This window comes from Lissotriton helveticus, chromosome 1_1, assembly GCF_964261635.1.
Source record: "Lissotriton helveticus chromosome 1_1, aLisHel1.1, whole genome shotgun sequence".
Taxonomy (NCBI): Eukaryota; Metazoa; Chordata; class Amphibia; order Caudata; family Salamandridae; genus Lissotriton; species Lissotriton helveticus.
The window spans coordinates 1,564,303,573-1,564,330,133 of record NC_136057.1 but is presented as its reverse complement, the minus strand read 5'-3'; the positions used below and the strand labels follow the sequence as shown (position 1 = coordinate 1,564,330,133).

At 40.2% G+C, this 26,561-nt stretch overlaps 1 protein-coding gene across 3 annotated transcripts in view; it reads right to left on the bottom strand.

Annotated features, from left to right (window-relative positions):
• The window catches only part of RGS18 (regulator of G protein signaling 18), a 225,419-nt gene that overhangs the window by 88,449 nt on the left and 110,409 nt on the right, over positions 1–26,561 (bottom strand). Inside the window, exon 3 of one of the 3 annotated variants that reach the window (XM_078687102.1) lies at positions 17,143–17,199. The exons of the other annotated variants lie outside the window; for them this stretch is intronic. Within the exon in view, the coding sequence (XP_078543228.1) occupies positions 17,143–17,159 (17 nt within the window). The 5' untranslated portion in view covers positions 17,160–17,199. The remainder of the gene's footprint in view (positions 1–17,142; positions 17,200–26,561) is intronic. 3 annotated transcript variants of the gene reach the window in all.

Here is a 26,561-nt window from a genome sequence, read left to right as displayed (position 1 = left end):
GTCACCCATTCAGCTAAACCATTAAATACAAGTGTAATGCAAACACATCACAGTTCATATTTTAATCCTGTATAGACACAAACAGAACCCCCTACTGGACAGTTCAACTATATAATGAAAAAACAGTGCTCAATATGTGTATGTAAGTGATTGGCAAATTCCATATGTCCCGTAGTTGTAATATTTGTCAGACTGATCCCAGTCTGACAATCGGACATCTAGAAAGTGGCAGGTTCTATATAATCAAGATTAGAAAGACTAATCAGACAAAAACAATAGCAAGTACCTTATTTACAGATCTCAGCAAAAATATATACATATTTACACACCGTATCTACAATAACCAGTTTGTAACACAGTAGGTTTATACTATTGTATGTACAGATGCGCACTATGTGAGCTGAGTTTGGCCTGAAACAGCACTGATCTTAGACTAGTTGATTGCCTCAGAGACAGGTGAAAAAGTCCTCTGAGGCATTAAGACCATGTGGGGCCTTACTATCTAACATTAGAATATATCTGGTTTCCAACTTCCTTAGTGCAGCATTCCTATCACCTCCTCTTCTCATGGGGGCTATTGAGTCAATGGCGTAATATCTCAATAAAGTACTATTGCTGTTATGGTACTCCTTGAAGTGTCTCGCCACCGGGTATGCTGGGTCATTGGTGTTAATGGCCCTCAGGTGTTGGAGAACCCGCTTGTGGACTTGCAGCTTCGAGCTGCCCACATATCTCAAGCCACACGGGCACTCCAACACATATACCGCAAACTCACTTTTGCAGGTGAGTTTTTGATTGATCTTGTACGGGACAGCAGAGAACGGGGTGAGATATTCTGTTCTATTTACCCCATGGGTACATGCCTTACAAACAGAGCATTTCCTAAACCCTCTACTACCACACAACCAATCCTTTTTAGTTATTACTTCTGGACTGGATTTAACTAGGGCATCTTGTAGGGAATAGGCTCTTCTGTAAGTAATAGCCGGTTTTCTCGGCATGACCCCGCCAATAACTGGGTCACACTTTACTAGGTCCCAGTGTTTATTGACAATCTTGCGTAGTGCCCCGTGCTGATTGTTATAAGACCAAATTAACCTGACTGGTTGCTGCACAGATAAATCAGTTGGAGCCTGTAATTTCTTATGGAGTAAGGCAACCTCACGGGGGAATCCATTGGCCTTACGAATATCAGTGTCAACAATGCTTTCATTATATCCTCGTGCCAGAAACCTAAGTTTACTGGCACGTTGTGCTGACATGCATTGTGCCTCAGTACTGCATATCCTCCTAATCCTGAGCATCTCCCCATACGGGATGCTCCTGATTAGGTGAGGAGGATGATGGCTATGAGCATGCAGTACTGTGTTCCCTGCCGTCGGCTTTCTGAATAGTGCTGTTTCCAAATGACCATTTTTTACTTCTATGGATACATCTAAAAAAGTTGCCTGATGTTCACTGATGTGAGAAGTAAAAGACAGGTTGTAGTTGTTGACATTTACTTGGGAAATAAACTGTTCTGCCTCTATGCGTGTGCCTTTCCAGATCATAAAAACGTCGTTGATATATCTATACCAACGTACGATATGATCTCTACAGATGTCAGAGTGAACTCCATGGAGTACCTGCCTCTCCCAGTACCCCATATGAATACAGGCGTAACTGGGAGAAAAACAGGCCCCCATGGCCACTCCCCTGATCTGTTGAAAATGCTGTTGGTTAAACATAAAAAAGTTGTTATTCAGGCAAAAACTAATCATGGACAGTAACATCTTATTGTGTTCCACAAACTCAATCGCACGTTGACCCAAGTAATAAGACACAGCCCTCAAACCATCTACATGTAAAATACTCGTATATAACGCCGTGACGTCAAGTGTAATTAGCAAGTATTCAGGATCCCATTGCAAGTCATTGATTTTCCTTAAAAAATCACTGGAGTCCTGGATGTATGAGGGTAACTTATATACAAAGTCCTGTAGGAAAGCATCAACATAGATCGTCGTTTTCTCCAATAATCCCCCACATGCAGAGATGATGGGCCTGCCGGGGGGTTTATCCGGGTTTTTGTGGACTTTCGGGATCAGATACAGGACGGGCATAACTGGATGGTCATTTTTAAGGTATTTCAGTTCATCCATGCTGATGAGGCCTGTTGACCTCCACCCCATCAACATCGAATAAAAAGTTGTTTGGGACTTCTTTACTACAGCGACATCACAGTGTCTGTAACAGGAGGCATCATTAAGTTGTGATAAGGCTTCCTCCATATAAAGATCTCTTGCCCATAACACGATATTGCCCCCCTTATCAGATTGACGTACGATGATGTTACCACAACTCTGAATTTTCATAGCCAAGTCGGTGTATTTGTAATTGCGTTTGTGTTTGTACTTGTTGCCCTTCAAAGTTCGTTCAAAGAGGCCCTTGATATCTTTGACCACCGCCTCTTGAAAAATATCAATATTGTCATGCACCATATGTGGTGTATAGGTTGATTTCGGTCTAAAGTTGGTTTGACCCGCAACGGGATAGATGGGGTTGATTTCGGGGCTCTGTGACAAAGATTGTTCTAAGCGTAAACCCTCCAAGTCTTGTAGTAGTGGCCAATCATTAGCTATAAGTGCCATCCTGCTAGGGTTACTTGTGTCAGATCTCACTTCGGCCTTACGGGGTTTATTGCTGATAAAATGTTTTTTCAACTTGAGCTTCCTTGTAAACTTATACAAGTCAATTCTTGTATCAGCATAGTTGAAGTTCCTGGGAGGACAAAAGGACAGTCCCAGTGAGAGAGTCTTTAACTCCATAGGCGTGAGTGTCATGGAAGTGAGATTAATCACAGAGAATTTTTCTTCTGCCTGTACCCCTATTGTTGTTTCTTCTTGTTCCATTGTTTTTTGTGGGCCTTGCGTTTTGGTATGGCATCTGGCGTTGGCTTTCCTGCGCTCTCTCCGTTTTGCGTTAGAGCTTTTTTGGCCAACTGACGATCCGTCCTGGGACGCAGTGTGTCTCGTCTGTCCTGGCTCACACATTGTAATTCCTGTGCCAGGGTGAACCGGGTAAACCCCAGCCCTGACCGTGTTCTGCTTGCCTCATAATCAGACCCGCTGTCAATGCGGGAGCTAAGATCTGCATTTGAGGAGCTGGCCGATGTGACTGATGTTTGTCCATCTTTATTGATTGGGTCGCTGCGTGCACTCGGTGGCTGTGACAACTTTCTAGCGTCATACTTGCGCGCAAACGTGTAAATGCGCCCTTCTAGATAGTCATTTTTATCACGCTGGAATTTGTACTGCTTCCGCTTAATAATGATATCTTCTTCTTTCTGTACACGCATCATCATTTCATCTTTCAGTTTTTGACACTCTGAGATGTCTGCTCCCATTCCATCAATTATAGTCGACAACTCCTCAATTTGTTTTTGCAATTTCATCCGGTCTGTTTCCGCATAGCGGACCAAGATTTTAACTAGTCTTTTCGACGACTCCAGATTACACTCAGCCCATTCCCTTAGCATTTCTGGGTCAGGATCGTCGTAAATTGGGGCAATCATTAATCGCAGTCCCCTCGGAACTCGGTCAACTTCCAAATATCTGCTCAGGGAGCGGTGCTCCCACCACTTAGCCTGTTCCCGTTTAGTTAATTTTTCAAGCTTTTTAAAATGGTCGCGGAGGTTCGGCCACTTTCCAATGTTTTTTTAACTGAACCCGCCACTTGTGACCCCCCAGCCGGGGAATCATCAAACACGTCGAGGGCAGTCACCTCCCTCCCTCTTCTTGCGCCTGCCGCCATGTTGCTAGTAAGATACTGTTTCAATACGCAATGATGCGTTACTCACAGTTCGTCGCTGGGTAGTCCAATGCCACTCTTCGACAAACAGGGAATGAACTCCTTCACGGGACGTATCCCCAGACCTGCCAAGTTATTCAGGGTTTCAACAGCGCGGTAACGAGACAGCCGTCCCACCACGCCAGATCCGCTTTCAAACCAGCACTGTTCACAGATGTCCCGGGGCTTTTCGCGGTCTCTCCCTAACAGGAGAAACAAACACCTCCGGCGCACCGAAGGTTACGACTTCCTGCCGCGTAGCCACTTGATGAAGGAGGGGTCTCTCAACGCCGGAGAAGCACACAACCGGCTTACAAATCAACCAAAGTTTCAGCCACTTGATGCCGCAGATTTTGATGTCATCGCAGCACCGCCGAGAGAAACGAGAGACCCAGTAATTCCGTGAGTAATTTAGTTTTTAATATCTGCAACGGACAGCATAACGTTTCGGCCTTCCAGAGGCCTTGGTCACATGGCGCCACAGAGGGCGGTGGCAGAAATTTAAAGTGCTAGTGCATTTAAAATCAACAAATCACAGTAGGGAACTGATTGCGGTACAATGGATGTGGTAAAAATACTCCAGTTTTAAGTATAACACTGATGAGTACCGGTCACGCATACATTCAAATTTTGGGCTAAATCCCTATTTGATTAACAATACACCGGGTGAATATATAATGGCATAAATGATGGCAAATCTTGATAATTTACATTATTTACAATATTTACACCAGTCAAAGGAAGATTTTATGTCGCACAATTTCCATAGCTGCCGCATGTTAATGGGATAAATCCCTCGGCCCTTCCCTATATCGACATGACTGTTAGTATCACCAATTATATACAAATGTACACATTATTAAATACTCCAAAATCTACATAATGTGCAAGCATCCTATAAAGACATTAAGCCTGTAGGGCTAAATTCTAATATGCACATACAAAAAAGGAGGAGAACTAAAACCATAAAGAACATTAACCAGGTGTCACCCATTCAGCTAAACCATTAAATACAAGTGTAATGCAAACACATCACAGTTCATATTTTAATCCTGTATAGACACAAACAGAACCCCCTACTGGACAGTTCAACTATATAATGAAAAAACAGTGCTCAATATGTGTATGTAAGTGATTGGCAAATTCCATATGTCCCGTAGTTGTAATATTTGTCAGACTGATCCCAGTCTGACAATCGGACATCTAGAAAGTGGCAGGTTCTATATAATCAAGATTAGAAAGACTAATCAGACAAAAACAATAGCAAGTACCTTATTTACAGATCTCAGCAAAAATATATACATATTTACACACCGTATCTACAATAACCAGTTTGTAACACAGTAGGTTTATACTATTGTATGTACAGATGCGCACTATGTGAGCTGAGTTTGGCCTGAAACAGCACTGATCTTAGACTAGTTGATTGCCTCAGAGACAGGTGAAAAAGTCCTCTGAGGCATTAAGACCATGTGGGGCCTTACTATCTAACATTAGAATATATCTGGTTTCCAACTTCCTTAGTGCAGCATTCCTATCACCTCCTCTTCTCATGGGGGCTATTGAGTCAATGGCGTAATATCTCAATAAAGTACTATTGCTGTTATGGTACTCCTTGAAGTGTCTCGCCACCGGGTATGCTGGGTCATTGGTGTTAATGGCCCTCAGGTGTTGGAGAACCCGCTTGTGGACTTGCAGCTTCGAGCTGCCCACATATCTCAAGCCACACGGGCACTCCAACACATATACCGCAAACTCACTTTTGCAGGTGAGTTTTTGATTGATCTTGTACGGGACAGCAGAGAACGGGGTGAGATATTCTGTTCTATTTACCCCATGGGTACATGCCTTACAAACAGAGCATTTCCTAAACCCTCTACTACCACACAACCAATCCTTTTTAGTTATTACTTCTGGACTGGATTTAACTAGGGCATCTTGTAGGGAATAGGCTCTTCTGTAAGTAATAGCCGGTTTTCTCGGCATGACCCCGCCAATAACTGGGTCACACTTTACTAGGTCCCAGTGTTTATATGTATATATGTATATTATCTACTGGTGGCCACCAGTAGGTAGTTATAGTTAGGACCTAGTTACCATAGGAAAATTGCAACATTCTATTTGCAATAACTTTGGCGCTGATTGATGAATCTTCGTTACCTTTTTTTAACTAATTTCTTGTTGAGATCAACTTCTATGTTGAAAGTTTGGGGTTGATTCATCAAGAGAGGGGCCAAGAAAAAAGGGGGGTCCCAAAATGTGTTTTTGCAATGTTAATTTCCATAGGAAACTTTAGACAAGGCTACAGGTCGAACTGGTGAATGGAATTTCCCCGAATTTCGCAGGGAGAAGGGTCTTGGTCTAGAAAGCATGATTTTGTTTATTTGGTGTAAATCTGTGCAGTAGTTTTTGAGAAATATCAAAATTTACAGATATCGATATTTGAGAATTCTGCCACCTGAATAGCTGAGGTGTTACGAACACGAGCTTGCTGCTGAATGGCTGCGAGCGCTGCAATCGTTTGCAACTTGGAAGTGTTGCCCGCCATTTTGTGATTCCACTGAAGTGAGTAAGGGGGAAAAATGTGGGAAAGTGGAGGGTATGAGCACTGTAACCTTTGTGGGGTTTTTAGGGTGTGCTATAGAGGGGGTGCAAAGTGAACTAATCATACCTATCGGTGTGAAAGTGCTAGGCTATGAAAATTAAGTGAGGTATTGCCTAGTGTGTGATGTTTCTAAGATGAGCTTGTGCGCGATTCGAGGATTAAAGCATGAGCCCAAACAGTGTGTATTATGGTGTCAAGTCATGTGCCGTGGCCGCTGCAGTACAGTTGTGGCAGAAGTGTCAGCATGTGTTTATACCTACTAGGATGAACTACTCACCCGTACTGGTGTGAAAGTCCTGGCTACGGAAAATATGTGAGGTATTGTCTAGAGTATCATGGAAGGAGGAAGTGCTGGCCGCCATTTTGTGATTCCGTTGAAGCGAGTAAGGGAAAAAGGGGGCAAAATAAGTGGGAAATAGGAGGGTAGGAGCACTGTTATCTCTGTGGGATGTTTAGGGTGTGCTATAGAGGGGATGCAAAGTGAACTAATCATACCTACCTGTGTGAAAGTGCTAGGCTACGACAATTAAGTAAGGTATTGCCTAGAGTGTGATGCTGCTAAGGTGAGGTGGTGCGGGACTCGGGGATTAGAGCGTGAGCCCAAATTGTGTGTCTAATGCTGTAAAGTCTTGTGCCATGGCCACTGCAGTACAGCTGTGGAAGTAGTGTCAACATGTGTTTAAAACTACTAGGACGAACTACTGACCCGTACTGGTCTGAAAGTTCTGGGGTACGGAAAATATGTGAGGTAGTGTGTAGAGTCTCATGCTGCTAAGCTGAGCTTCTGCCAGACTCGGGGATGAAAGCATGAGCCCAAACTGTGTGTTATATGCTGTGAAGTCATGTGCTCTGGCCGGTTTGCCACATCTGTCCAAGTAGTGTAAGCATGTAGTTATAGCTACTCCGAGGAACTTTTGTTTTGAAAATTGTAACTCGTGTATGGTGCATAGGGGATGTTGTATAGGGAGTCGAAGGTAAATTTGTGTGTATGAAAAGAATTTGGTATTTGGCTGATGGCGCTGGGGGTGTAAGGTGAGGTGCTGCTGGAGTTGGTAATAAAGCTGATGAACTACTGACCCCTATTGTGAACTTTTAACCTGCATGTGCCATTAAATGTTCAATAAAATGTTGCAAAAGTATATCGTTAGGTTAAAAAAAATTGATGAACTTTTAACCTGCAGGTGTCATAGAAGGTTCCAGAAAGTGTGGTGATAAAATAGGTCGAACCTTTGACCTATATGTGGAGCAGAATATTAAGTAGGCTTTTCTGAAGGAAAATTCAAAATTAACCAATGGATGTAAGTTTTGGAATGTCGTTGAAGGAATGAAGAATTCAGATTTGCTCTTCACATGTATTTATGTGTGGAGCCACAGAGAAATTGTGCCATTCCTGGTTTCATTCTTGATGATGTCGGAGCTTCACATGTACTATGTGAGAAAGACAGAATTGTATTCGTGTGTCATTTGAAATCTGGATAACAACTACAAAGGTGAGTTAGAAATGAACAAGGTGTGTTATATGTTTAATAGTATTGATTAAGTATTCGAGGTGATGTTTTTAATTTTGAAAGTATTTTGTATTTCAAAGTAACATATTATTATTAAAGTGTGATGTTTGATATTGGTTATGAAATATTCATAACATTTGAGCTGTTGTTATATAAGTACTTTATATATGTTTAGGAATTTTTCACAGAGAATAAGTGTAGTTTGTCATCTTTATGGTTTTGAAAATGGGGTACTGCGTTAATTTGAGTTTGTAATGTATTCGGGGAGATAAAGAAAATTTTGCACGTTTGTAACTGATACTTTTTGTGGAAATAGTGGGGTGGGGGGAGGTGGTAGGAGACGTATGTGTTATTAAGTTAAAAGCGATAAAACGAAATGCAAAAATGTTATGTGGGCAGGTTGTGGTCTTATTTTTTACACTAAGAGGTAGGTTTGAATGTAAGTCAAGGTAGGTTGTTGTACAGTGGGGTCGTCTACAGTGTTTGGAGTTTACATGGAGAGGAGATGGAGATAGAAAAAGTGATACGTTCCTTTTATATGTAAGTATAGTTTAAATCTGAATCATGTGATCCTAAGTTGAGATATAATATGAATTTGGTTTCTGATTTGTATTTGGGTATGGTTAATAGTTTTTGAGGTTATTCTGACTAGTGAATAATAAAAAGGTAGATATACTAAAATATATGGTAGTAAACGTATTAATTATTGTCTGTTCTTATGGAACAGAAGCAGTTGGGGAGTGCATGTTTAGAAGAGATGTTTTATAAATGTGTGAGAGATTACAAAAAATTTAAATGTGTGGTATCTTAACTGTATGAGTTTGTTGACATTAGAGAACTACATTTGATTATAAGTGATAGTATTTGTCAGGGGTGTGTCGCTGTGGCAGATATATGTGTTGAAGTGGTTCGTGTTTTACTGATGGTGAGCTTCACTATCCCTTTTGAGACACTCGTCAATTTATTCATTCCATTTAATATTTTTAATATAGATACAGTAAAGGGACTGTATATCAAAAGTTTGGGAATTAGAACTTTGTTTACTCTTCCCATGCCCTACTGTACACTCTACAGAGTGTTTAAATGACTTTCGTTACATATAGATGTCTAGCTAGTAAAGGTGGTGTAGTTCGACTGGGCCCATTTATAAACCGTGCTGTTGGATGGTTTATGTTTTACCCACCAATTTGCATGTTTGAATAGTTTTTGCTGGTAAGTGTTCAGGCAGACACCTGTTAAAATGAAGCCTGTGTATGGGTATAGTGCCGCTACTAAGAATGGGGGGGGGTTTATTTGATTTCGTACTGTTAAGCAAGGGCGAGGGTGGGTGTGGGGGAGGTAGTTATATTGAGGTTTGAAACACAGAATATAGTAACTCGGAGTTGTGGAGGTACTAAAGTTGATGTAGTACCACTGGGAGCACTTATAAAGTGCCATATGGCATGGTATATGTTTTACCCGCAATTTTGCATGTTTTAATACATTTTGCTGATGAGCTTTTCAGGAGACATCTGTTGAAGTAAACGCTGTGTATGGCTATAGTGGTGTTTCTACATTTGCTTGGGCTCTTTCTTTTATTGCACAAAGTTAAGGAAGGGCGGGTGTTGAGGTGGTGTAGTGGTACTGTGACTATTTATAAACTGTTTTATGGTACAGTGTATGTATGAGTTGCAAAATTGTAAGTTTTACTAGAAACATTTGTAACGTGGAGCATGGTGTAGCAAGTAAAGGTAATGTACCTTCACTGGACCCATTTATAAACTGTGCAATGGGAAGGTTTATGTTTTACCTGCCAATTTGCATGTTTGAATACTTTTTGCTGAATAGTGTTCCGGTAGACACCTGTTAAAATGAAGCCTGTGTATAGGTATAGCGGCGATACTAGGAATGTGGGGGTTTCTGTTTGATTTCGTACTGTTAAGCAAGGTCGGGGGTGGCTGTGGGAGAGGTACTTATGTTGCTGTTTGAAACACAGAATACAGTAACGTGGAGATGTGGAGGTACTAAAAGTGATGTAGTACCACCTGGAGCACTTATAAAGTGCCATATGGCATGGAATATGTTTTACCCACAAATTTGCATGTTTTAATACATTTTGCTGATGAGCTTTTCGGGAGACATCTGTTGAAATTAAGCCTCTGTATGGCTATAGTGGCGCTTCTACGTTTGCTGGGGCTCTTTCTTTTATTGCGTAAATTTAAGCAAGGGCAGTTGTTGAGGTGGTGTAGTGGTACTGTGACTATTTATAAACCGTCTAATGGTATGGTGTATGTGTGAGTTGCAAAATTGCAGGTTTTAATAGCTTTTGCTGATGAGTGTTCCGGCAGACACCTGTTGACATTAAGTCTATGTATGGTGATAGTAGCCGTAACAGGAGTACTGGGGCTCGTTGTTTGATTTTGTAAGGTTAAGCAAGGGCATGGGTGGGGGTGGGGGATGTGCGTATGTTTCTGATTAAAAGACAGATATTTGTAACGTGGGCACGTGTAGTTACTGAAGGTAATGTAGTTTCACAGGGCCCATTTATAAACAGTGCTATGGGATGGTTTATGTTTTACCCGCCAATTTGCATGTTTGAATAGTTTTTGCTGATAAGTGTTCCGGTAGACACCTGTTAAAATTAAGCCTGTGTATGGGTATAGTGGCGCTACTATGAATGGGGGGTTTCTGTTTGATTTCGTACTTTTAACCAAGGGCGGGTGTGGGTGTGGGGGAGGTAGTTATGTTGCTGTTTGAAATACAGAATATATTAATGTGGAGATGTGGAGCTACTAAAGGTGATGCAGTACCACTGGGAGCACTTATAAAGTGCCCTATGGCATGGTATATGTTTTACCCGCAAACTTGCATGTTTTAATACGGTTTGCTGATGAGCTTTTTATGAGACATCTGTTGAAGTTAGGGCTGTGTATGGCTATAGTGGCGCTTCTATGTTTGCTTGGGCTCTTTCTTTTATTACGTAAAGTTAAGCAAGGTCGGGTGTTGAGGTGGTGTAGTGGTACTGTGACTATTTATAAACCGTCTTATGGTATGGTGTATGTTTGAGTTGCAAAATTGTAAGTTTTAATAGCTTTTGCTGTGAGCGTTCCGGCAGACACCTGTTGACATTAAGTCTATCTATGGCTATAGTGGCGGTAACGGGATTGCAGGGGCTCGTTGTTTGATATCAGAAGATTAAGCATAGGTATGGGTGGGGGATGTGCGTATGTTGCTGATTATAAGACAGACATTTGTAACGTGGGCATGTGTAGTTAGTCAAGGTAATGTAGTTTCACTGGGCCCATTTATTAACCGTGTATGGTACTGTTTATGTTTTTTCTGCAAATTTGCATGTTTGAATACTTTTTGTTGATAAGTGTTCCGGCACACACCTGTTAAAATTAAGTCTGTGTATGGGTATAGTGGCGCTACTAGGAATGGTGGGGATTTCTGTTTAATTGTGTATGGTTAAGGAAGGGCAGGGATGCGTGTGGGTGTGGGGGAGGTGGGTATGTTTCTGATTAAAACACAGAATATAGTAATGTGCAGATGTCAAGCTAATGAAGGTGTTGTAGTACCACTGGGAGCACTTATAAAGTGCACTATGGCATGGTAAATGTTTTACTCGCAAATTTGCATGTTTGAATATGCTTTGCTTACAGCCGCTGGCCTTGGAGGGAGTTACGGTGGGGCAGGGAGGCGGGGAGGGGGAGGGGCGGGGTGGAGGGTGCTAAAAACAGGCATATGGATCATTGCAGGTAAGTACACAATTTAATTAATAAAACGAAATTCGTAGTGCGCACAGCATTGCTTTTTGCCATGCAGTGCGCGCTACGAATTTAGTTTTATTAATTAAATTGTGTACTCACCTGCAATGATCCATATGCCTGTTTTTAGCACCCTCCACCCTGCCCCTCCCCCTCCCCGCCTCCCTGCCCCACCGTAACTCCCTCCACGGCCCGCGGCTGTTTGCTTATGAGCGTTTCAGAAAGTAGGGGTGCTCTAAAAAGGGGGCAAAGCTCTTTAAGGGGTGTGGGCTATGCAAGTTGAGCTGTGGTCTAAATCAAGATAAGTATCATTGTGTGCTTTATAAAATCCTCTCCAATTATGCTACGTTCGAAAAAAAACATTATTTAAAGGATTTCCCTTTCTCCTACAATGTGGGTAACATAGCATGATGTTCTCAGTAGTGAGCAAATAAGCATGTGTACATCTATGTGCATGCTCTCACTGCAGTGCAATAAAAAAAAAGTACTATGTTTGCGAGGGCCGAAAATAAAATTGACTATGTTTGCGAGGGCTGAAAATAGAGCCTGATAGAGACCAGTTTGGAGGCTCCTTGAAAATAAGTGCTAGCCCTCAGACCCGGCCCAATTAAAGCCCAGCATTCATTTATCCTAAGCTCTGAGCCATCCAATCATCTTTTAAATGATGCATACATTCCTACTTATATACATCTGTTCCTGCACTTATCTTAAGCATCTATGAGACCACTCACCTATTGTAAGCACTGTCATTCATGCAGCCATACGCCTATATATCCATAGATACATCTGTCCCATAACCAATCCTAAGAATGTATCAGTCTATTGTAAGTACTGGTCCCTGTATTCATTTATCTTTCCCTTCATACATTGATACATCCATCTATGTATATATGCATTGATGCATCTGGCCATGCAGCCACTCTCCTTTTATTCAACTATACGTTGGTTTTTTTGTGTATCGTCCGACACCGATCCTAAATATGATATATTATACTCATCCATTCAGCCTCTTAAGGAGTCTAAATGGTTTGCAAAAAGCATTGAGCGGCAGATTATTTTATAAAGAATAACAAAGCTTTGAGTTCCTCTTGGTCGAGCATACTTCACCATCCTTCTCTGGTGGTGTTTTAATGAAAGGTACATATAGTGAAAGAAATGTAAAGGAGCTTTTAAGTGTAAGACATTAATTTAGAAACATAACATTTTGTTGAGTTGTATATAGGTACACTGTTTAAAAGTGTCCGTGACTGACAGATACTGAATACCTGTATTTCTTACATTTGAGAAAGTATATCAGAGAGGTAATATGGGGTGGTGAGAACCTTGATTTCTATATTTCCATGTGAAGCACAGTATAGGAATATAAAAGTAATTGGAAAGCTTTTATGTTCATATTAAAGAGGGGATGTGAGAACTAAGTGAGTCAGGCAAAGCGTGTGTTTTTGTAGCCCTAAAACAAGAGAATGTGTAATGTCAGAGCAGGTTTGTGCTGGAGTTGCTTGCTTGTGGTCGTTTCCAGAGGCGCAACCAGAGCAAAATTTTGCGGGAGCCTAATTCTTTCAGCAATAGGCAGAGTGGGGATGTAGGGGCTGCAAAAAGGGGTGAAAAAAACAGTCTTCTTTACCAAAAAAGGAACTTTTGAAGACCTATGAAGTACATCGGGTGCAGCTGTGTGTGTGTGCTCGGGACGCTGTTTGAGAGGGTCCGGGGCAATGGGCGATGCGCACCTGGTGGTGTGTTTGCTAATTATCCCACAATGATGTTGCTCCTGCGTTGCAAACAGAGAAGGGAAATTCTGGGAGAAAAAGTATAGTTTTTAAAGGATTTCCCTTCTCCTACAGTGGGAGTCACCTGGCATGATGTCTGCACTTCTAAGGTGAGTAATGTGCATGCTGTCACAGTCTCACTGCAATAAAGAAAAAAAAACAGATGAGGTTTGCGAGGCCCGAAAGTAGACCCCATAAAGACCTGTTTTGAGGCCACCTAAAATAAAGTGCTGTTGCTCAGACACCCACAGGCACCCCCCCACACTTAAAACCGGGGGGCAGTGGTTGATAATATCATCTTAAGTGCAAAGATTAAAACATTTTAAAAATACTATCTATAAAGTTGTCTGTGGTGGGTTGCAGAGAGAGTGGTGTGGGGTGGTGGGGTGCGGCGGAGAGGTGAAAAGTACGAGGTGGTGCAGTTACATATAAATTGTAAAGGTTTTTGTAAATAATTAAATAAATACTTGTGGTGTGTTCTATGGCACTACTTGTTAGTTCTGCTCTGTCTTGTTCAATCACGTTGCAGCATTGGGTGTGGAAGTCGTTAGTGGAAGTTTTGTAATTGTATGTTATAATTTTAACATAGTGAACACATGTGAAAAATAAATTAATCTATTTTTGTTTTCAGAAAATTATTTTGCTTGGATTAAATTTTGGAAATGTCAAAAGAAGTAAAAAAAAAAAAGAGAAGAAAAATATATATTTGTGCATAAGGTAAAAGTTTGAATTTGGAAAAAATGGGAGTAGTACAGAAACACTTTTTTCTACTATAAGTACAAGATGAAAAAAGGATCACACAAGAGGAAAAATAGCAATTTTTCAAGTAAGGTGAAGCAGAGTTCAATTAAATACCAGGAAAAGGAAAGATAATAAAGAAATAGTATCTGTTACTCTGAGAGAAAAGCAATTTCATGAAAATCGACAGAGACTTTTTCAATCTAGAGTGGTTCAGAATTCAATGAAAGAATGTTTCAAATATAAAACAAATGTTTTTGAATTGAAAGAGAAACAGTGTATTGAAAGTATAGGGGATAGTGCCTTCAATTTAAAACAAAAGTTACTCATTGTTAATTTGAAGAGAAAGTATTAAACAGAACGTTAAATTGTTACAAGGACTAGATCTATGTCATGTAAGAAAATATACTGAGAAGTATGGGCATTCTCTGGGTTGTCTTTGAAAAAAAGTTTGTAAAAGTGTTTTTTTCAGTTGAGGATGTTAGCAGTATGTTATTCAGAAATGCGGAAGTTTGTGAGGAAAGTGTACTATGTAAAAAGTCCAGCATTATTTTTAAGTGAACTGAGTACAAGTCTTTTATATGCTTCTCTATTAGTTGTTCAAAAAAAGTGTGATGATATTGAAATGCGATATTTTGGTTCAGAGGAGCAGTTTATAGAAAGTGTAAGTTTGACAATTACAGATGTTGGAGGAGATGGGAAAGTGATTAGCACTGATCAATTTGAAGAAGAAATTGGAAAGTTTAATGTAGTGTGGTCTGAAATACGATACCATGCGTTTGTTGTCAACGATCTGATTATAAAAGTCAAAGTAGGAATGTTGATTTGTATTTGAAAAGTGAAAAGGGGAACAATGGTAAGTGGGTAGAATTTGCAATTTACTTGTTGGTGGAAGGTCAATTTGAGTTAGGTAATGATCAATGTATATGTAAATATTGTTACAACAAATTAGAAGAGAACAAAATGCCTTTTAGAGCAGTACATAATAACATTGAATTAGTAGCTATTCCGGTGGGACTGGCAGAATTGAATACATATGAGTCTGTTCTAATTCACTGTATTAATTCTTTTCAAACTATCATTCGGATGGATCCTAAAACAGGTAAACTGTCACCAACAGACTTGCAAAGAGGTTTGAAGGGTGGTGTATTTATCTTTGGATTAAAAAAAAATATTGAAACTATTGCTGAAGTTAAAGAGGAAAATTAGGCAGTAGTCATTCTAGGGAATGGTGTAGTAACAAAAAGTCAGAAAATATGGCAAGAATTTGTGAGTCTTAATAAAGTTGAAAAGGCTACCTTATATCTCATAGAGAACAATATTTATTACAAAACTGTAAATGTGGGTGAACAGGTCATAAGTGTTGAAGATGTATCTTGTTGACCGATATTCTGAAGCTGCAATCTGTACAGGTTGATCATTATACTGTCCACCTTTTCCTGTAGGAAAAAGCTGGGGAAAATAATGACCTTCCAAGGTTTTCTCCCATACACTCATTGGAGTTCCCAGTGCTTTTTTTCATTTCAAATAACTCAATGCTGCTTCCTATTACTTCTTTTGAATGCAAAGGATATATTGTGTAATGTTCATAAATATCTTCAGTCCTTGACTTGTCCACTTTCTCAATTTGACCACTTGATATTTCAGATTATATTCTGAAGATCCTAGATTTCGACAGTGCATTTTATACATATTTCATCTTTTGTTTGAAAGTGATCTGTCTTCTCTGTCGTATGCAGTGAACCACATACTTAAAACTAAAGTTCATCAATAAGTTCTTTCTGCGAAAGAATTTGTGGCGAAAGTTCAAGAAACAGATGAAAATTTAAAAGGATACTTAATCAATTTGATGGCATGTCAAAGTGGAACAAATGAGTATTGGTATTGTCGTCATGAAGAAGTCAAGTGTATGTTACGGAACTTAGGTACACCAACATGGTTTGTCACACTTAGCCATGCATGGGAAGATTTGCTTGACTTTCTAAGAGAAGTGAATTCAATATTAGAAATGTTGAAATAAAGACTCGTGGTAAACTGTGTTTGTTGGATCCTGTAAATGTGTGGATATTTTGATGATAGGTTTCAACCTACGATGTCTTTTATCATCAATCAAAAAAGAATACACCTCTTGAAGAGGTTACCGATTTCTTTTGGAGATAGGAGTATCAAGCAAGAGGTGCACCTCATATACATATGCTACTATGGATCAAGGAAAAACCTAAATTTGGAAATAATTCTGATGAAACAGTATTGTCTTTCATTGGATAGTTTTTGACATGTGAGATACCAAGAGAAGAAGGAGATAAAAGCTTGAGATAGCAAGTTTTACGTTTCCAAAGTTACAGTTGTTGAAAGTATTGCAGAAGAAAATATTAGTCTACAGGAATATTTTACACCAGATGTCGGTTTGGTTTTCCCTGTCCAGTCATTTGTAAAGGAAGAGTAACTTCTTTTTTTTCTCTTGTAATGCACACAATACCTCGAAAATCTCCAAAGAATAACTACAAGTTAAAAAGAAGAGAAGTGTCAAAGTATATCAATGATTACAATCAGTCATTTTAAAAATGTGGAATGCGAACATGGACATTCAGTATGTTGCAGATAACTCAATTGCTGTTGCATGTTATGTTACATCGTACATAACAAAATCAGAAAAAATAGAGATGATAGAAATGTGGGAAGAAATTGCACAAGAGAAAAGCCTTAGAAAGAATTGTACAGCTTTACTTTGAAAATGCTTTGCCACTGAGAAATTGGATTGTATGAATGTTCAGACTGCTTGTGCTCTTCAAGTTTAAATTCAAAGTCAAGAGGAATCATTTGGGCAAGTTTAGGTATTTCCTGCGAATGAAATTGAGTCTTTAAATCATTTGATGAAATTGAAGAATTAGCCGTAAATGAAACAGAGAGTACAGACAATCTCAAAACTAATATGTTAGAGACGTACTAACCGAAAAGGAGTCAACATCTGGAACAGCTATGTCTGTATGAAGTCTTCAACATTACAGCTTGAAAAGAAATGTTAAAGAGAATGTAAATGAAGGAAAATATGCAGTTGTTGGATGTCATGGTTGTTTAGTAAAACATGCAAAGAGTAATCTCATAAACCACAAGAAAGTTAGTTGTGAAACTTAAGATAAGCAAGAATTTTACTATTTAGCACTTCTGCAACTGTTCAAGCCATGGTGTAGTGAAAGTGAATTATTTGGAGACTTTGGGCCCGTTGTAGGTGGCAAATACCGGTCGGAAACGTCCAAATTCGGCCGTTTCTGACCGGTATTTGGCATCTTGAGATGTACGGGTCAGATTATACAGATTCGGTAAATTTACCGAATCGGTAAATTTACTGAATCTGTAAAATACCGAATCGGTATTTTTACCGATTCGGTAACGGCCAGATGTAGGTGGGGCTCTTCAGAGTCCCTAAGGCCTTACAGAATCGGTATTTTACCACCCAATCCAATTGGGTGGTAAAATACCGATTCCAGGTGTGCATGCACATGTGTGCATGCACACCTAGCCATGTGACAGACAGACATGCCCTTAGGGCATGTCTGTGTGCCACATGGCACACATGCCCGTCTTTGGGGTGCTAGAGGGTGTCAAAGTGACACCCCCTGCACCCTTGCTAAAATCGGTATTTACCGATTCTGTAATTACAGAATCGGTATTGCCCATTCATTCCTATGGGCTTCAAGGCCTATAGGAATCAATGGGCAATACCGATTCGGTATTTACAGATTCGGTAAATACCGAATCTTAACGATTCGGTATTTACAGAATCTGTAATACCTACATCTCCCCCCTTCATATTTACTGACTCTTAAATACCGAATCGGTAAAATTCGGTAGTTAAGAGTCGGTAAATATGAATTACCTACATCTAGCCCTTTGACTGTTACGAAGATTCCTGTAATACATGTAAAGGTAGCGTTGCATGTACAATTTTTGCTATACATTTAAAAATGTTAAATGATGAAGTTGAACAGGAAAAGACTATTACAGCTGAAATTAGTAATGAAAGTTCTCAAGATAGTGAAACTAGTGATCCATGTAGTCACGATGTTCTTGGACGACCAATACTGGAAAATGAAGCAGCCATTGCTATGCATAAAGTTGAAATTGCTATGCGGTACAGCAGGTCCAAACAGTCAAATGGGGTCTTGATTCTATGATTGAGGATGTCAGAAGTTTGTGATCATTTCTGTGTACCCCCTCTGATCAGGTGCAGTCAAATCTAGGTCCCAACCGTGGAATGGCGTCTTGATCCCACAATGGAAGATGTCCGATAGTACATGTTGTTTGATTTTCATCGAACTCCCTTTGTTGAGGTGCCTCACACTCTGTGCTTCTGTAGCTAACCGCTGTACATGATTATTGGGCTTGGTTGAGTGTAGCCGCTGGACTACAGCACGGTACAGCAGGTCCGAACACTGAAACGGGGTTTTGATTCTATGATTGAGGATGTCAGAAGTTAAAGTCTGTGTTTATTTCTGTGTACCCCCTTCGACGAGGTGCAACCAGCTCTAGGTGCCAACAGTGGAACGGTGTCTTGATCCCAGAATGGTAGATGTCCGATATTACTTGTTGCTTAGTTTTCACAGAACTCCCTCGGTTGAGGTGCATCAGACACTGTGCTTGCGTAGCTAACTGTTGCACATGATTATTGCGCTTGGTTGACACCAGTCGGTGGAGTACACCACAGTACTGCAGGTCCGAACAGTGAAGAGGGGTCTTGATTCTATGATTAAGGATGTCAGAAGTGTGTGATGATTTTTCTATACCCCCTCTGATCAGGCACAATTAACTGTAGGTCCCAACAGTGGAATGGTGTCTTGATCCCACAATGGAGGATGTTATAACTGCATCTGACAGTGGAGAGGAAGGTACTCCCTTCGACCAAGTGCAACCAACTCTATGTCCCAACAGTGGAACGGTGTCTTGAACCTAGAATGGACGATGTCCGATACAATCTTTTGCTTTGTTTTCACAGAACTGTCTCTGTTGAGGTGCATCACACTTTGTGCTTCTGTAGTTAACTGCTGCACATGATTATTGGGCTCGCTTGACTGCTGTTCCAGGAATAGTCCACGGTATAGTAGGTCCGAACAGTGAAACAGGGTCTTGATTCTATGATTGAGGATGTCAGAAGTTAAAGTTTGTGATGATTTCTGTGTACCCCCTCCGATGAGGTGAATTAAACTGTAGGTACCAACAGTGGAATGGTGTCTTGATCCCACAATGGATGATGTTAGAACTGCATCTGAGAGTGGAGATGAAGGTACTCCCTTTGACCAGGTGCAATCAACTCTAGGTCCCAACAGTGGAACGGTGTCTTGATCCCACAATGGACACTGTCCAATATAACATGCAAGTGAATTTTCACAGTGGTCCTTCTGTTGAGGTGCATCAGACTTTGTGCTTCCGTAGTTAACTGCTGTACATGATTATTGGTCTTGGTTGACTGTAGTTGGTGGACTACACCGCGGTACAGCAGGTCCTAAAAGTGAAACATGGTCTTGATTCTATGATTGAGATGTCAGAAGTTACAGTTTGTGATGATTTGTGGTACCCCCTCCGTTGAGGTGCATCAAACTCTCGGTCCCAACAGTTGAACGGTGTCTTGATCCCACAATTGAGGATGTTAGAAGTTCATCTGAGAGTGGAGATGAAGGTACTCCCTTTGACCAGGTGCAAGCAACTGTAGGTCCCAACAGTAGAACTGTGTCTTGATTCCACAATGGAAGATGCCTGATATTACTAGTTGCTTTGTTTTCATAGAACTCCCTCCGTTGTGATGTATCAGACTTGGTGCTTCCATAACTGTTGCACATGATTATTGTGCTTGGTTGCAGCAGGTCCGAACAGTGAAACAGGGTCTTGATTGTATGATTGAGGATGTGAGAAGTTGAACTTTGTTATTATTTCTGTGTACCACCTCTGAACTGCTGCAACCAAGTCCCTGCTTTCGAATTGAACGGTACATGGCTGTCAGGTGTTAATGAATAGTGAGTCTGAGCTACAATGCAGACAGAAGTGTTCACAATTCAGATCGAGTGCTGATTGTTTAATTATAGAATCCAGTAGTCAAGTAACTATGTCTATTGGAATATACATATTACGTTTTTCGTATACTTGCTTGAAGACATTTTTTTGACTTATAGGTTTACTACAATGATCAATTTTAATTTGCAAGTACAAATGAACACTGAATAATCTACACTGTTGACAGCAGAAATTGTATTTGAATTGTTTTGTTTTATTTATTGCAGATATTTCTGCAATCTATGTTGTTGTCTTTTGTGAAGAGTAAGTGAGAGAAAGTATTCAGGAATGTCTGTGTGAGTACTGTCTACAATTAACACTGCAGATAGCAGTGTTCACAATTCAGATTGAGTTGGTCTTGTAGATGACGCAGTTTTGTAGGAAAAAACATTGCTCCGGTGTGCTCTGTCTACACCATGCATGCACATTATTACAGGCTCCAGACATGTGTTTTGTTGCTTCTCATATGGCCTACACTACAGACAGCAGTGTTCACGATTCAGATCGAGTCGCTATTGCAGATGATACTGTGTTGATGGCAACCGATATTACTCCTAGTACGGCCCGCCCACAGCACGCATCATCGCTGGCTGTGCACATGCTGAATGTTTTTGATGTGGCTATCTGAGTACACTAGAACTGATGGACCCTTTATGATACAATCTTTTTGTGTATTACTTCAGATCTATTGATTGTGTCTCATTATACCATAAGTTGTGGTTCTTTTACGATAGAATATTTTTCTGTATTGTTTTGCATCGACTGTCCCTACCTTACTGCAGCACAAACTATTGATTCTTTTATTATTGAATGTCTGTGTGTGGTCCAATGATTACTGCTGTAGTTGATGGTAGCAGCAACCATTCCCTGAGGGCAGGTTTACACTCACTCCACTTGCATCCACCACAGAAGTCACTGGAAATGTGACCGTGGTAATAAAATGGTGTCAGGCGCACATGCCCATACCCACTTCCACTATATATCTGTGTCTGTGTGTTCATTTTCTATGCATGATTCCGCCCCTGGGCTGTACTACATTACATTGTGCTGTTGACAGAGTTTGCAACCATGTTACCTCTGGTAGTGGGGAAAACTTCGGGTATGTAACTTTTAGGTGTATGGCTATCATAGGTGGAAGGCTACTTTACAGACGATTAATTTTGATGAAGACGGTGCTTGCATGTTGTTTGTAGTGTAAGATATGTGTACATAGCAAAAAGTTTCAAAAAAGCTCTCTAAGCAGAAGAGGTGTGTCTCATGATATGCTGTAGAGAGAATGACTAAAATGGGTGGCGTTTTGCAACTGTTACAATGGGAAATGTTATAAACTAAGCAAATGCTTTTTTTTAAGGTCACATGACAATTGCAAACTTGGTGCGCAAGGAGACCGCACCCGATGCAATTTTGAGACAATATAGTTACTATAATATAAGTTTATTACAGTTAGGAATATATAAATGTGTAAAATATTTTAGATTATTGCTTGGTCTCATATACATTTTAAAGTTATTTAAATATCATTTGGAGATATAAAAAAAATGAGGGAATGGCGTACCTTGCACGACAGCATATGTCTATGATGTAAGACAGGGCCTGGCAGGGTGCACTCGTCGCATACGTAATGCGCAGCAGGCGCGACCCCATACATAATGGGCAGATTGGTACTATGTACCCGTCCATACCAAACTACCAGCTGGCGCGACCTCATACATATATGTTGTTGCACGGGACACGATGCCACAAACTCATCAGATACGAAATGCGCATCATTTCAATATGGTGGACAGGATTCGTGTGCTGATGGATCTTGGTAGACTACCGGTATGGGATATTCCGTTTTTTTTTTTCAATGAAAAAATTATATACATATTTTGGGGGGGAAGATATATAAAATATTACATAATTTTAAAAGTAAAAAAAGGATAATAGAGTTGCAAAATATTGTTTAAAAAAATTGAAAAATTATAGATTTTATAAATATTAAAATATTTATGAAATTATGAAATATGAAATTAACATTTAAAAAAACCTTCAAAATTCACGAAAATAAACATAGGTTTTATAGACGTTATAGTACGGAATTAGCATTTAAAAAACCTTAGAAATTCACTGAAAGAACCATAGGTTTCAGGGACGTTATAGTTAGTTCGACATTTCACTCATACAAAACGATAGAAATTCCCCTGTTATAGTTAGTTCAGCTAACTATTCCTCGCACCACCGCAATGCACTGCTGATGACGACACACATTACATCATTCATGACATGGTCAGTGACATCACTAATGGCATCACTGATGACATCTCAAATGACATCACTGATGACATCACTGATTACATCATCCACGTGACAATCTGATGCAGCTCATCAGACTCATATATAACATTTGATACACCCACTGTAAAATACAGACTATAATTTTAGAATCCATGAATATACCAATACAAGTTAGTACATATCCACTGACTAATTCCTATGTCTACATACACATCAATTCATTTACCCATACAGTCATTCATACATACAGTCAGCTATCAATACAACATTATCATATCCACTCATACATCTGTACAGACACTCAGATGCCAACTCTCATTCATAGAGTTAGTCACACACGTAGTCAGTAATGGAATTAATGAATCACACTTTTATTTACTCACCTGTACAGTTATATACATACCACGTCATTTATTTAAACATATACTGACACATACTTTCACTCTAATACAATACCTAATACAAGCACACACTGGCCAATACAGGTACTCTCACAATCACTCACTCTCACATATAATCAATTACACAGTCCAACAGTCACATATACTGCCTTTCACATATGCAGTTACTCACACATGTACTACTGAGGCATCTATTCACTCACCAAGACATCCATACACAAACTCACCCAGACATACAGCCGTTCACAGATACAGACTTGAACACATACGCAGTGAATTATCCACTCCCACATTTATGCACAGTCATACCCCCCACCCATGCACCCAGACACTCAGGCACCCATACAGATACTCAGACAGCAAACAATAGCCCATATAGATCCTAATTTAGCTGCTAACCAAACTATGGAACCACTTACACTCCATCTGACAAACTAAACTGTGTGAATGTCTGTATCAATCGCTAACACATGCATTAAGTTAGACACCATTAATCACTCACTTATACAGTTTGTCACACACATAGTTAATCATGCATCCTGACTCTTATATACTCATTCATTCTTCAATACACCTTGGCATATATATATATATATATATATATATATATATATATATATATATATATATATATATATATATATATATATATATATATATATATATATATATATATATATATATATATATATATATATATATATATATATATATATATATATATATATTACCTACTGGCGGTCGCCAGTAGGTATATATAGTTAGGATTTTTTCTCTATGGGTTTTTTGAAAATTCTATGTCTAATAACTTTGGCGTTTGTGGACGGAATTGGCTGAAATTTTCAGGAAAATGGCACATTTTGTTTCTGAGCAGCCCTTGAAAATTTGGGGGGGGTTCGTCCAGTGGGGGCCGAGAAAAAAGGGGGGTCCCAAAACGTGTTTTTAACATTGAGTTTTCCATAGGGCGGTTGGCCTCACTTTTAGCCCGAACGGCTGAATGGATTTGCACGAAACTTGGCAAAATTGTAGGGACTGGTAGCCCGATGTGCCTTTTGTAGGTCTCAATATATGTGCTCCAGTGGATTTTGAGAAATTAACGTTTTAAAAAAGATATATATCTGTAACAGCGGACCGGTTAGCGCTCTGGTTCGCGGACTTTTCGCGCAACGGAGCTTTGTGAAGCGAAGCTGATTGGTTCTCCGGCGTCTGTCAACATTCCAAACAGTCCGTAGCGGCCGCCATCTTGTCTCTCGGTAGGATCGAGAGACAAGAGGAGGTCAAAACAAAGGGGGAAATAACTATAAGGGGGCATAGTAGATCCTCGCTGACCCCCTAGGTTTGATGTGGAGGTTTTAAAAGGGCCCCGCGGGGCAAAAAAAAATAATAAAAATAATAATTGAACGGCTGAATGGATTTGCACGAAACTTGGCAAAATATTAGGGACTGGTAGCCCGATGTGCCTTTGCTAGGTCTCAATATATGTGCTCCAGTGGATTTTGAGAAATTAACGTTCAAAAAAAGATATATATCTGTAACAGCGCTCCGCTTCGCGTAACGGAGGTTTGCGAAGCTGATTGGTCATTCTGTCACTGGGCTATAGTTGGGCTACATCTGGCTGATATTTGGGCTACATTTGTTTTTTTGTGTGTCTGGCGGCCATCTTTGGGCTACATTGGGCTACATTGGGCTTCATTGGGCTACATTCGGCTAATTAGCAAATAGCTCATCGCAAACTAGGAATGGTAAAGAATCGCTATTTATTCCTTAAAGTTCGCTATTTAGGAAATGCAAATAACTTTGATGATACATATGGCGGTTCATCTCTAACAAGATAAGAAGCATAGGGATAGATTTATGATGACTGGCGCATCACCAGGGATGTGTTAGTCATTCTGTGCCGCTGTTCCGTCACCTATGGTGTGCTGCATTTACAATGCGGCGCATCACGGGGCAAAAACAGCACAGATGCGTGATGTATCTGTGCCGTAAAGGTGGCGCATTGCTGGAGTTGTATCGCAAGTGTGATGAAGGTCCAGCAAGGGTCGGGGGTGCCCCTGTCGCAGGGTTTCTGTTCTCACACAGAACTGTGGACAGAGGATTGGAACCTCGGCGAATTAGGGTGTCCCAAAACTCACGTTAGTAATCAAAAACTATTTAGCAAGCTAGGTACAGTGTCACATTGGATATAACAAACTCTCAATGTTTAGACAATCCAGAATATGAACTTATAGTACCTCAGGATACGTGGAACTCATGAACAGTCGGTCGTTATATATTTCTTAGAAACCAGAACATGGAGTTAAGAAGAACACATGTGTATTTGAAATGTTTATTTACTAATGCCGTCTTCTCAGGCGTAGTACCTTAGATAATAAAAGTACACATATTATCAGTAGCAAAATTACCAGCATAGTTACTAGTACATAAAAAGTGAATGGTGATAGTATGTTAACATGCTGTAAATGAATAAGAGTTAGCAACACTTATAAGCAGCCGCGGGCCGTGGAGGGAGTTACGGTGAGGCAGGGAGGCGGGGAGGGGGAGAAGCAGGGTGGAGAATACAAGTACACATATTATCAGTAGCAAAATTACCAGCATAGTTACTAGTACATAAAAAGCGAATGGTGACAGTATGTTAACATGCTGTAAATGAATAAGAGTTAGCAACACTTATAAGCAGCCGCGGGCCGTGGAGGGAGTTACGGTGGGGCAGGGAGGCGGGGAGGGGGAGGGGCAAGGTAGAGAGGGCTCCACCCTGCTTCTCCCCCTCCCCGCCTCCCTGCCTCACCGTAACTCCCTCCACGGCCCGCGGCTGCTTATATCTCACCCTCCCTAATACACATATTATATTATTTGCTAAGAAGGTCTCTTTGTGTTGGTTTAGGGCGTGCCCATACTTTAGTGTCTTAGATTTGAAGGAATCACATCAGCATACACCAGCTCTCTCTTCATGTGAACCGCATCAACTGTTGTGTATGTGTGTTCGGCAAAGCAATATAAAACCCGCCTCATGCCCAGAATTGGCAGAAGTTGCACTTATGTTATGAGTATGAAGTCGTGGAGATCAGACCTCATAACAATTCTGTATCGTGTTGTTCTTGAAACTTTAGCACTCGCTGTACAGATATAGTTTAACAAGTAAAGCAGATAGTAGACCAATAACATATTATTCTCATGTAAACCACGATGAACTACTAGGTGGAAAGCTAAAGCAACAACTAAATGTCGTGTGCAGAAGTTGCAAAAAAGGAAAAATGGCGTTTAAACCGGTAATGAGCCCATGCTAACTTAACACGGTGTAAAGATATCCAGGACCTAGATGACACCTCCTCATGATCCGGAAACGAACTGAATAAGATAATAGAAGTGCCATCTCATGAGAGCAGATTGCAAGTTTATATGTGGACGGTCCGCAAGGTAAAGCATTAAAAACTAGGAAAATTCAATGCTAAAGAAAAATAAAACAGCCAAGTACTTTATCGAGTCTTAAGCCAATAGGCAAGGTAAATAATAAAAACTTGACAATTAAGTCAATGAATTGTCAATGAAATTCTAGTACTCAGCATATGAAACATGAAAAAGGTCTATGACATAACTGTGTATGCAAAATAAGCTGCAACAGCCTCCAACAGGAAGTCACCGTCTTC